Here is a 12271-nt window from a genome sequence, read left to right on the forward strand (position 1 = left end):
CAGCCGATTGCCATATTTGGTTAGCAGATTTGTTACATCTTTTGCTTAAATTACCATTCTCTTCTATATAATTATTTTAGATTGGTTTAGTTAAAACCTTAACTGCTTGTTCCTTTCTGTATGTGATGGCTTGTCCATTACAAACCCTATAGGGTCCATTTTGAGCCATTGGACAAATGGCAGAGATATTCAGTAGCACAGGTGAGTATACCCAGCTGTCTAAGTTAGCCGGATAAGTTTATCTGCCTAACTTTATGATTTCTCTCCGGCAGTCCAAAAGTTATCCAATTATGGGATGGATTTATCAGGCTGTGATAGGGCTCTATCATGCAATTTTTAAGCCAGAAACCCCCACCCCTTTTACAGTGAGCTGCTTTGCAAGGCATTTGCATGCATGAATTTTGCAAATCTATGCAAAGCAGCTCATGTATATCTAATCTAATATAAATAAAACAGTGTGGCTGACTTTGAAATTTGTCAGCCACATAATTTTATCTACCGCCGGGCAGGGAAATGATAAATATCGCGTATATCACGTATATCACGCGCTATGCACAATATATATATTTATTTGTTTATTTAAAATCTTTTCTATACCGTCGTTTAGTAGTGCACCATCACAACGGTTTACAGGGTGGCACGCATATATATATATTTGATTAAATTCTTGTGTTGGAGCACTAAAGCAGCTTGATCCATCACCTGGTTAGCCAGATAAAGGCAGACCACTTCTGTCACACATAGCTGATAGATTTTTTGCCGGCTAAAAAATTACCCAGCAGGGGCAGTCAGACTGGCAGGATTTTTACATCCCATGGTTTGTCTGGCTAACTTAGAGCCTGATTTAGTATGGCTTTTCTCCCATTCTGTGTCAATGGGGAAAAAATGCTTTAGTAAATGACGCCCTTAGCTAGAAAACCGTTTCAGATATTGACCTCTTAGTACCGTATTCAAAAAGGACTTGTCCCCATTCTGTTCCTATGGAGAAAATCTTTATTGAATGAGAGCCACTGAGAGCCACAGGTTTAAAACAATTAAAGCACCAGTTTCTTTTTCATTAATGGATTTGGCCATGGTACAGTAGTTAGTTGTTGTGATAAATTATTTGATACGGCTTACTTGTTTTGTAGCCAGTATGTTTCAGTGAAGCAAAAACCTTGCTATAATGAATGGGTCTCCCTAAATCACTGGGCAGCAAAAGCTGTTTTAACTACAGAATAAATTGACAGTCTGAACCCACATGCACTTTTCCCATTTTGTTGTGGAATAGTAGGATTTACTGACCAGAAGGAGGAGGACATGTGAACAGTGAGGAGGGAAAATGTTGTAGAGCAATGTTTGTCACGTATTTGGGGAGGACGATTTTCAAAAGCCCTTCACCCATGCCTTTTTATCGTTTCCCATCCCATAGGTTGGTAAAAGTAAGTGATTGTTGTATAGCACGCTTAGGTTTACCCACGTCCCAGAGGTGTTTCCAGGCTGGAGTTGGGCCGGAGGAACCAACAACATTTGTAATTTGTATTTTCAAAGCTATTCATGAAAATAAGCAAGACAGAAAATTCAGAGAGAGCAAACCACAAGTGGAATGACACCTTTCCCTGATGCATCGTATAATCTTGTGAAAGAAAATCAAAGCATCATTATTGCAGAATAGCCTAACATTCAGGCCAATACACTAAAGTGCGGCCGCGGTTACCCTGCTTCTAACCTGCTTTCTACTCACAATTTGGCTGCGTTAGTCCAACCTGCGATTCACTATCCCTTTTAACCCATCCTTACCGCTTCTTTAAATCTACGGGTAACACTTTCCGCCCGCGGCATGTATATGAGATGTAAACGATCGGATTAGCTATTCCCTCCCATTCAGTAACGTGCGCCCCAACTATCGCCTTTTTAACCTGCAGTTTAGCCGCGCGTTTAACCTGCTAATTTACTGCCTACCCCTACCCCTGCGTTAGAGGCCAGGGGTAAGGGTAGACGGCAAACTTTCCCCCAGCCCCCGCTCACCTGCCCTGGCCGCGTCTATGGGTGCCAGTCTCCGGGGCAGCCCCAGTCCTCTCTCCCCTCCTCCCGAAGCAACTTTAACCAAAAGAAAACCTAAAATCCCCTCCTCCCGAAGCAAGGCAGGCGAAAAGTGACTCGACATGTAAAGTATTGTGAATAAGTGTAACCAAAGTAAACTTACTTTTTCTTTCTTTCAGCCCTCTCTGCCCTCCTCCGGAGGCGTGCACCGCGGCTCCCCTGCCTCCCGGGGGCAGCCGGCGGCGAAAGCGGCTTCCAGCGGCCCCCGCCGACGAAGACAGACGAACGCACATTCGTAGTGCACGGGCGCTCAAGCCAGCGAAAGCACATGAACGGGCGTGCGTGACATCACGGCGAACGTTCATACGCTTCGCTGGCTTGAGCGCCCAAATTGACGGGCCCCCAAGTCAGCGAAAGCGTATGAACGTACGCCGTGACGTCATGCACACCCGTTCATGTGCTTTCGCTGGCTTGAGCGCTCGTCAATTTGGGCGCTCAAGCCAGCGAAGCGTATGAACGTACGCCGTGACGTCACGCACGCCCGTTCATGTGCTTTCGCTGGCTTGAGCGCCCGTGCATTCATCCGTCTTCGCCGGCGGGGGCCGCTGGAAGCCGCTTTCGCCACCGACTGCCCCCGGCGCGCGCCTCCGGAGGAGGGCAGAGAGGGCTGAAAGGGATGAAAGAAAGAAAAAGTAAGTTTACTTTGGTTACACTTATTCACAATACTTTACATGTCGAGTCGCTTCGGGAGGAGGGGATTTTAGGTTTTTAGGTTTTCTTTTGGTTAAAGTTGGGATCCACTTCCTGGTACCTGTCATTTCAAATGTCATTTGAAATGACAGGTACCAGCGCATCCAGGATACTGTATAGGTGCTGTTGGACGCGGCTTGCATTTGCATGCCATTTAAATAGAGTATCGAGCGGTATGTGATCCGAACTGTGTGTGCGGCAAATGCGGGTGCGCCCGGCCCTAATGCACCTCTTTCTACCGCACCTTACTGTATCGGCCCGATAATGGTTTCAGTCATGTGTGTCATATTTGTCATGATGGTGATATTTTGTTGTTGAAGGGGAAGGGTGTTCTGGTATAGTTCAGAGTTTTACCACCAGTATTAGTCCTAGAGCAAACTGGATTTTCTTATAGGTTGTGATATCTGCATTGGACCAACCTCATTAACCAAAGACAACGATGTACATGATCTTTTAAGATTACATCCAAAATAGGGACCTTTGTTGTCACGAAAGCTCTTGTACATTATTATCTTTGCTTATTTTTAGGGACCTTTGTTTTCAGATTTGATTTTATTTCCCCTGGAAAAGAAAATCAGTGGAAAAATGACTGTTATAATAAACCAAAAAAATTGGAAACAGTCATTTTTCCACTGATTTTCTTTTTTTTATAGCATTGAAGTTTTCATGAGAAATAAAATAAAAACTGAAAACAAAGATCCCTACCTATTTTGTTGGACCAGTAAAAGGTACTGCAGCCAGCAAAGAGCTTACAGTTAAAACTAAATGATTCATGTCTTGGTGATGATGGTTCCAGCATGGGAATGTAAATAAGCAACTGTTGCAGTTAAATTGCACAGGATTTTGTGATGAAGGAAGACAGAATTGTAATTTATATTTTGTACCAGGTGAATCTAAATTGTTCCGTCCCCGAAGACCCCGATCCAGTAGTGATGCGTTATCTGCCTCCTATAATGGAGACCTCCTTGAGAACTTGAACCGCTGCAATTCCTATGATAACTTGCCCCATGACAATGAAACTGATGCGGATGAAGGACTGATTCATGTCCCCGCCCTGATGTCCCCAAGATCACCGGAAGAAGTTGACCTCAGCCCACCAGACATTGGTGTGGCCAGCCTGGACTTTGATCCCATGTCCTTCCAGTGCAGTCCACCTCAATTGGAATATGAGGGTCCCGATTGTAGTGCCTCCCAGCTGGACTATGTTGGTAGCAGCGGTCTTAAAGATAAACACATCACCAGCAGAAAGGACCTGGAATCTGGAAGCCAGTCTCAGAATGCTGGCAGCGCCCCAAGCTCTGAGTCAGTCTCTCCCTTCCAGGAGAGGCTAACAAGTCCTTTCTTTTCTATGGACATGAGTCCATCTGAGGAGAAGGCCTCCAAACCATCCTCTTTTGCAGAGAAAGTTGTCCATGCCTTTTCACCCAAGATAGGAAGAAAGTCAACTAAGTCTCCACCAATGAACATTTCAGAGCCCATCACTATCTCTTTGCCTGACCGGGTGTCAGAGATGATGGGAGGGATGGCTGCTGCTCCGGGCAACACCTCACCTCCAAACTGGAACAAGGGAACCATTGCCAATGAAACACTCAATAAGTCTCCACCCCAGATGATGTCCCTGCTTTTGAAAACCACTGAGGTGGGGGCAAGTGAAGGACTGCAGCAGGAAATTCAAGAGCGGAATGTCCGTGGTGTGTCCCAGATTCAGGGAGATGTTGCAGAACCACCCAGGATGAACAATCCACATATGGTAGCATCTTCTGTTCAGATTCCATCAGGTAAGGTTGCATAGGTTGAAAGAAGTCCAGGAAGTCCATCCTAATTGCTTGTACTCTCTCTCTCTCTATATATATATATATATATATACATAAGTCTGGGAAAAGGTGTTTAAATGAAAAACACTGCATCTGCAACCAGTTTTTCAACAATGGAACTAAAATATATTACTAACTGCGTCAATTAACTTAAGTCCCTGGAAAAAACAAACCATTTCCTTAGAGTCTAATTACATTATCATATCCACCAATATTGTTTGCCTTTCAAAACATTTCCATTTTACTTATGAAGTTATTGGGTATTATAGGCGTGACTGCCTCCATTGGCAACATGTTCCATAAATTCACCATTATTTGGGTAAAGAGCTGGAGGGATTACACAGAAAATATATAAACACATTTCTCTGAAAGTGGTGAAGTCTAATTTGCTAGGATACAGCCTTTTATTGTTTGCTGTTCCTGCTGTGAAAAGATCATGTGTGAGATCCTTGTAAGGTCCATTGATACAAATGTATTCATTCCAATGCAAATTGCCTCAGTTTGGACAGTCTTTCAGCCTATGTGATTTTTTTTGTCTCCTTTGTCTCCTTTTTATATTTATTTCATCCTTTGATTATAATTTTTGAGGATGAGGACGTGACACTGAACCCCATGCACCTCATTAGGCCCTGCCATCCACTTTCCCCAAGTCCCATTTAATGCACATTTAAATGATATACAAAGGGCTTTTTCCTGGTTCCTGGGAAAAAGTTGTACCCCGGATGCATTACCCCCTACTCTTGTACATATTAAATCTAAGCTACCACTTGTCTGCTCGTGTGTTTATCAGTCTTTAACCTACTGTAAAACTTGTGAATCCTACAGTGTATTTATAGTTTTATATAATTTGATGTCATCTACAGAAAAAGAAATTGTATTGTTGTTTATACCTTCCCCTAGATCATCAATGTAAACATTAAATAACAGCAGTCCAAATACAGGCCCCTTTTGGGCTTCACCTTTCACCTTATTCCAGTTGTTACATATTATTAATTAGGACCCATTGGTGTCCACTTACCCATTCACAAATGTTATTACTTAACCTTATTTCCCTAATTTTAAAATTAACCTTTCCTGGGATATTGTACTAAAAACTGTTGTAAAAGCCAAATAAACTATATCAATTGTATTTCTCCTATCAAGTTTTCTACCAACATTAAACAAGAAGTTCAACACAGAAGTAATGGAGCCTACTTTCTGGGTTGTGTATATATGCATCGTCATACATACATGGATTGTAAAAGGAATACCCCTGACAAGATCAGCCTCCTGACATGTCCTGCAAAATTGGTGTGACTAGCGATGTAATGCCATGTGAGCGGTCTTAGCCTTTAGAAGGGCTGGAAGACAGAACAGTGTGGACTCTAGCATTTTCTTCACAGAAACATTCTTTACTCACAGTGCAGCATAACATTAACAGAAACAGACTGCTTACCTGAACAGCATAAATCAAGACTTACAACATTCACAGTCTCAGCAATATACCTACCTACCTCCACCCCAGGGCCTCTGTGTTCCCTCCTGGGCCTGCTCTCTTAATCCATTGCTCTGGGAAATACCCTAGGACAGGATTCACTTCTGGCTGTGTCTTAAAGTGGACCAGGCTAAATATTTGTTCCCAATCTTTTAAATGGGCCTTGCTATACACTCCTTTGTTTACCCTCCACCTCAGCTTCATCTTCTCAGATCGAGCACCTGCCCTTACCAGGATTACCTTCCTCGAACAGGGAACATCATCTGGATTTCCCCTAGCTGCTCGATGCTTTACCTTTTTCGTCATTATAGATGAGAGGAAAGTTGGACTATGGCCCTTGGACCCAGGAACTGGCCTCCTGTCTATCCTCTGATCCCAAGCAGACCTGACCCAGCACATCTTCCTTTTGAGTACTCCTAAAATTAACCAGGTCACATTCTTTACCCCCTTCTGGTGGAGCTACAGAATCATGAAGTGTGAGGGAACCTCCTCTACTCCAGCTGGAGCACTATCCATAGCAGTCTCTAAATACTGGAACCATTGAGTTTTCTTCTCTGGAATTGCCATCATGGTCTGAACACCTTAGGTTCCATGACGTATAAGTGCAGTTCTTTTGACAGGAAAGCCTCCAGGAGAGATGCCTCACTCTAGTCTGGACTAGCTGAGCTGGTCATAAGTTGGGCCCAGAGAGCTTTGAACTTTGAATGATCACATCCCAGAACCACAGGGTATTGGAGCCTGTGAAGTACTCTCACTTCTGTGGCTAACTTTTTCAGCTGAGGTAATCAGTAGATCGTAACCGGTTGGGTATTTTCGCTGGTCACTGTGTAATCAGGCAAGGGTCACTGTCTTCTCGTGGTCAGTTTGTACTTTCTTTACTAGCTCCCTTTGCATTAAGAATCCTTTATGCTTCTGAGTTAACCAGGGCTAGTGTGGGAGAGCCACAAAAGTGGAAGACCCCCAAACAAGAGCTGTCCACAAATTTGCAAACATGTGAAATCTTCTATAGTTTCACCCCTTTCCCAAGGATAGTCGCCATAGCTGAAGCATAGTGCTGGACCTGGAGCTCTTGACGGTTGTCTTGCTTTTGGATTGCAGCATCCATGAAGGCAGTCTCTCAGGCAGCCTGGGGCACTCTGGCAATGAATGTGCCTGATGGAAAGTGTCAGCTTCCTCTAAGTCTGCCTCTGTTGTAATCTTCAGATGCTGGCAGGTTGGTAGCTCCAAACCATGAACAAACTACTCAAGTGATATTAGTTCGGCTATTTCAGCAACTGTCTTCCCCTCAAGCAGTAGCCATTTCCAGCCTACATCTTTCAACTAGTAGAAAAGGCTTTGTGAACTCTCCCTAGGTGGAGGTTTGCTGCTGGAACTGTTGTAGGCACACTTCTGGGGTACACCCAGCTCTCTTTAAGTATGGCTGCTTTAATATCTGTACAGAGGTGTTTTTAAATAGTGTCCATGCCTGAGCTAAACTCTTAACCTTTGTAGTTACTCCTTTTAGTTATTTCCTAACCATTTTCCTCATTTTATCATAGTCCCTTTTTGAAAGTTAAATGCTGTCACAGTAGATTTGTTTAGTGCACTCCCTCCAGTTAAGTCAAATTTGATGACAATGTGATCACTATTGCCAAGTGGCTCCAACACTGTTACCTCTTGCACCAAATCCTGTGTTCCACTAAGGTTTAGGTCTAAAATAGTTTCGCCTTTTGTTGGTTCTTGTACCAGCTGCTCCATGAAGCAGTTATTTATTTCATTTAGGAGCTTTACCTGATGTAGCATTCACCCAGTAGAATACTGGGATTATTGAAATCACCCATTATTACTGTGCTGCTGATTTTGTAAAGTTCCCTAATTTCTGTTAGCATTTCATTGTCTGTTAGTTCATTCTGGCAAAGTGGACGGTAATACACCCCCACTTCTATTTTATTCCCCTTTTCACCTGGAATTTCTGTCCATAAAGAGTCAATATTGCATTTTGTTTCCTTCAGAACTTTTATCCTGTTTGACTCAATGCTCTCTTTAACATGTGGTGCCACTCCTCCACCAATTTGATCCATCCTATCATTTCGATATAAGCAGGTGAGGCATTCTCCCTAATGTGTGTGTGTGTGTGTGGCAGTCAGCATTGCACTTGCTGCAGCCAATCGTACCAGATGATTAAACCTTTAGGTGACTCCCAGGATCTAGAAGCAGTGTTCTCATGTCATAGCTCAATAAGACTTCAGGATCCAACAGAGGGGGCTCTCCCATGTCACTCCCAGCAGTGGATGCACCAGACTACTCCTCTCACAGCTCAGAGGGTGAACTAATCCATTGGTCTCTGCATCACCTTTCTTGTAATCATCATTGAAACATTTAATAAAAAAAAAAACCCAGCAACTCTTCAATGGGCAGCAGAGAGCTCCAAACCATGGTTGCTAGCAGGATGGTGCATGCTGAGTTCCCAGAATCCTTTTTCTTTTTTATCCTTTTTGGGGAATTTTTAAATGGTTGGATTTATATGGATAAATGCCAAATTTAATTGCTTAAATCTTTTGAATGCTCCTCATAATGATTGAATAAGCCTAATTTTCCTTCAGAAAGTACGCGAAAATAAAGGTTCCCTTTCTTTACAGTTTAATTGTAAATATTGTAGGTGGCGCCACCCAGTAAATCATATAAAATTCTGCATACTGCATCTATGATGAGCAGCCTTTGGCAATGGGAAAAAAAATACAAAAAAAAAAATATATAAGAAAGAAAAATCACCCGTTTTGCATGAAAAGAAACCAGACTTAGCCAGACAAATGCGCTGAATATGGACCTCTGTGTTTTTGCCCTACATACCGAAGGATGGGAGGTTTTATCTGATTAGCCCATCTGTATGTGTGTCTCTGTTCTATTCGGTGTCCTTTCATCATCAAATTGGGCAAGTCAGGTGGGCAAAGAGGAGCTCGACATGGATATTTTCCTAGAACATTCCAATCTGAATAAAAGAGTCATGCATGATTGTTATTCTCTAATAACTTTTTTGTCTTGTATTGAATCTGCACCAAATTTTTACCACGCCAAGGGGTCCCTGAGGATCATGAGTATTTTTTGAGGAAGCCATGTATTTCACGAATACACACTGGCAATTATGCCCCTTAGTAAAGTTATTCTTTTGTCTCTCATCCACACCAAATTCTCAGGACACGCTAGAGCGGATATGAGGATTCTGACACAGGAATTGGTTTTTTTTAATACATTTATTCTACAAATACATGTGCACAATTATGCCACTTAATAGCTTTTTTGTTTTGCATCTTATTAACACCAAATGTTCTGGGCTTATCAGAATCATGAAATGGTATTTTTGGGTAATCCACCTGTTTCATGAATACCCATCCCTAATCATGCTTTCTAATAAATTTTGAGTTTTGCATTCAGTCTGCACCAGATTTTGATCAGATGTAAGGGGCATCAGAAGATGACAAGGGGATTTTTTTTTTTAGGGGAGGAGGAATCTTATGTATTCTACTAAGATGCGTTCACAATTATGCCACGGAATCATTTCTCAACTTCAAAGCTGATCCACACCAAACCTTTAGGACATGTCAGGAGGTCTGTGAAGATCATGATGGGTATTTTGGGGGGAAATTCAAGTTGCCCATGAATACGCATTTATAATTATGCCCCCTAATAACTTACTGGTTTTGCATCTCCTCTACACCAGTGTTTCCCAATCTGGAGGCATACCTACCCAGACAGGTTTTCAGGCTATCCATAATGAGGATGCATGAGATAGATCTGCATATGTTGGGTCTCAATGTATGAAAATCTATCACATGCATATTCATTGTAGCTCTGATGCCCCTGACATCTGTGCCTCCAGCAGAGGGCAGGGAAACATTGCTGTGCACCAACGTTTCAGGAGCTTTAGGGGACGGGAAGGGCCAAAGTGAGTCAGTCATGATATTTTTTCCTAAATCCATACAGAGTAAGTATGCATGCATTTTAGAAACCTTGTGGAACTTCTAGCTTCCTGCTGCCCCCAAATCACAGCTTTCAACCCCAGATCTTCCTTTTTTCTACAAATGAATCTTCACACTAAAGGATTGGATGTACTAATCGTTTTTTCCCATTTTGTGGGTATGAGAATAATGCTTTGTATGTCTGGTCTTAATCCAGCTAAATTCTGAAAGTGATATTTTCCAAAATGTTTCCTTCTGGGTTTGTAGAAAAAACCCCTGTGATCTTTTAAAGAGTGCTGAATACTGGCGTTGATTTTTGCATTACTCTTGTTCAAGAATTGAAAAAAATATTTAAGTGCACTTTGTTAGTGAACGTAATAATGTCATCAACCTGGTCAAATAATTCCTCATTTGTCTCTCTCTCTCTCTCTCTTTCACATTTTTATAATTTTCAGAAACGCCTTCTCTAGACTCTCCCCAAGACCCGGTTCCAGTCAGCACAGTATCTCTCATCCCACCTCCCCCTCCTCCCAAAAATGCTGCACGCATGCTGGCTTTGGCATTAGCTGAGTCTGCACAGCAAGCATCTGCTCAGAAAAGGCCGATAAACAACTACCTTGCCCATCCAAATACCCCAGAGAGCGTTCAGACGTGCGTTACCGAGGAGAAGCCCCAGCCTCAGTCTGGGACACCAACAGAGAGGATGGCCACCACCATGATGACGGCCCTTATGGCAGCCACATCGACCAGTGCAGAATCCATGGGGCATATATCCACGGGCAGCTGTGGGGCATCCACCCAAGGGTCACCTATTATGACGTCTCCTAGCACAGTGTTAGAAGTGCTGGCACCAGCCATTCAGCGCAGTCCTACGAGTAACCAGCCAGCACAGCAGCAGCAGCTAGCTGTGGGACAGATTCCAGCAGGAACAGCTATGCTTTCAGGCACTCCTAACCTGGTAAGGCGCTACAATGACGGTGAATTCTGCATCTTTTTTTTTTTTTTTTAAAGTAGCTTTATATTGCTTGCGAATCAATAAGCACATTTTTGTGGCAAAAAAGAGCTCTCGTTTATTTATTTAAAAAAAAAACTTATTACCCTCGTATCCACAGTTCACGGCAGATCACATAAAAACAGCTCTCATGCTGTTTAAGTGGGATGGCCATGAAGATAGACTGGCATATTTATTTTATTGCTACCATTGTACAGTCTGGGGCTGTACATTGTGACGTCAGTTGCAGCCTCTTTGCGTTAAAAGTGGCACTCTCTTTTTCTTATGACAAGAAGTTTAAAAAAAAAAAAAAGGAACTGGCAGGTTTCCATGAAGAGAGAAACATTAATTTCCAGTGTTTGATGGAAATCTCTATGGAGAATTGTTCTAAAATCAGACCCATGGACAAGTCAGTCTTTATGCAACGAAGATGTAAAATTCCTCAGCAGAAACATAAGGAAATGAAAAACGTTTGCAGTTTGGAGACTGAAACCAGTGCTTTCTTTTCTAAGAAAAAAAACCTCTCCAAGTGATGCAGCTCAACCTTTTAATTATAAACCCAAAGAGTACCTTAGGAGGCATCTCATTTCTAAAATAGATGCATGTGAAGGAACAATTAAAATTAAAAAAAAAAATAGAAACCTGAAAGGGAACTTGCATCTGCCAACTACATCCATTGTTAATAATGGATGCCGTGTTTTTTGTCTTAGTTTATTTTATGTTGTTTGGTAATGCTGAGCCTTTTTCTTGGGGATAACTCTCCCATACATACTAATCCCCAGATGACGTTGAGGCAGTCCCCACACTCTGAAAGGATAGCTTGTCCTCTCTTACAGCCCCCAGGCTTCTTACAGTTCTGTAGGGGAGGGGAGACAGCGACATTTTCCTGTGTTTTACAGAATGACAAAATGTTCACACAATTAGGGACAGGTCTTGTCAAATTTTGCTGTGATCACACAACTAAAATACATTGAGTGTCAGACTCAATGTATTTTAGTTTATACCTGTATTTATACCTGTATATACCTGTATTTTAGTTTATACCTGTATGATATATAATCAGTTCAAAAGAACAAACCCATATGTAGTAGTGGCTTACTTTTACCTGATGTTTAAACGCAGTATGGGTTAGTGACAGACAGACAGAATTTTCAGATTTTTCCCAAGATACCCTAGGGAAGGAAGTTTTGATTTGTTTTTTCTCCTGGTGGCTTTGGGGAAATGTAAAGACGTTTTTGAAAAATAGATTTGAAAAACTAACTCGAGCTTTCCTTAGATATTCACA

At 42.2% G+C, this 12271-nt stretch overlaps 1 protein-coding gene across 6 annotated transcripts in view; it reads left to right on the forward strand.

Annotated features, from left to right (window-relative positions):
- ARHGAP32 (Rho GTPase activating protein 32) overlaps positions 1 to 12271 on the forward strand; it is a 694843-nt gene that overhangs the window by 678536 nt on the left and 4036 nt on the right. For all 6 annotated transcript variants that reach the window (XM_029573155.1, XM_029573153.1, XM_029573154.1 and 3 more), the window contains 2 exons: positions 3660 to 4550; positions 10451 to 10953. In XM_029573155.1, the coding sequence (XP_029429015.1) occupies positions 3660 to 4550; positions 10451 to 10953 (1394 nt within the window). The remainder of the gene's footprint in view (positions 1 to 3659; positions 4551 to 10450; positions 10954 to 12271) is intronic.

The sequence above is a fragment of the Rhinatrema bivittatum genome, chromosome 12 (genome assembly GCF_901001135.1).
Source record: "Rhinatrema bivittatum chromosome 12, aRhiBiv1.1, whole genome shotgun sequence".
Taxonomy (NCBI): domain Eukaryota; kingdom Metazoa; phylum Chordata; class Amphibia; order Gymnophiona; family Rhinatrematidae; genus Rhinatrema; species Rhinatrema bivittatum.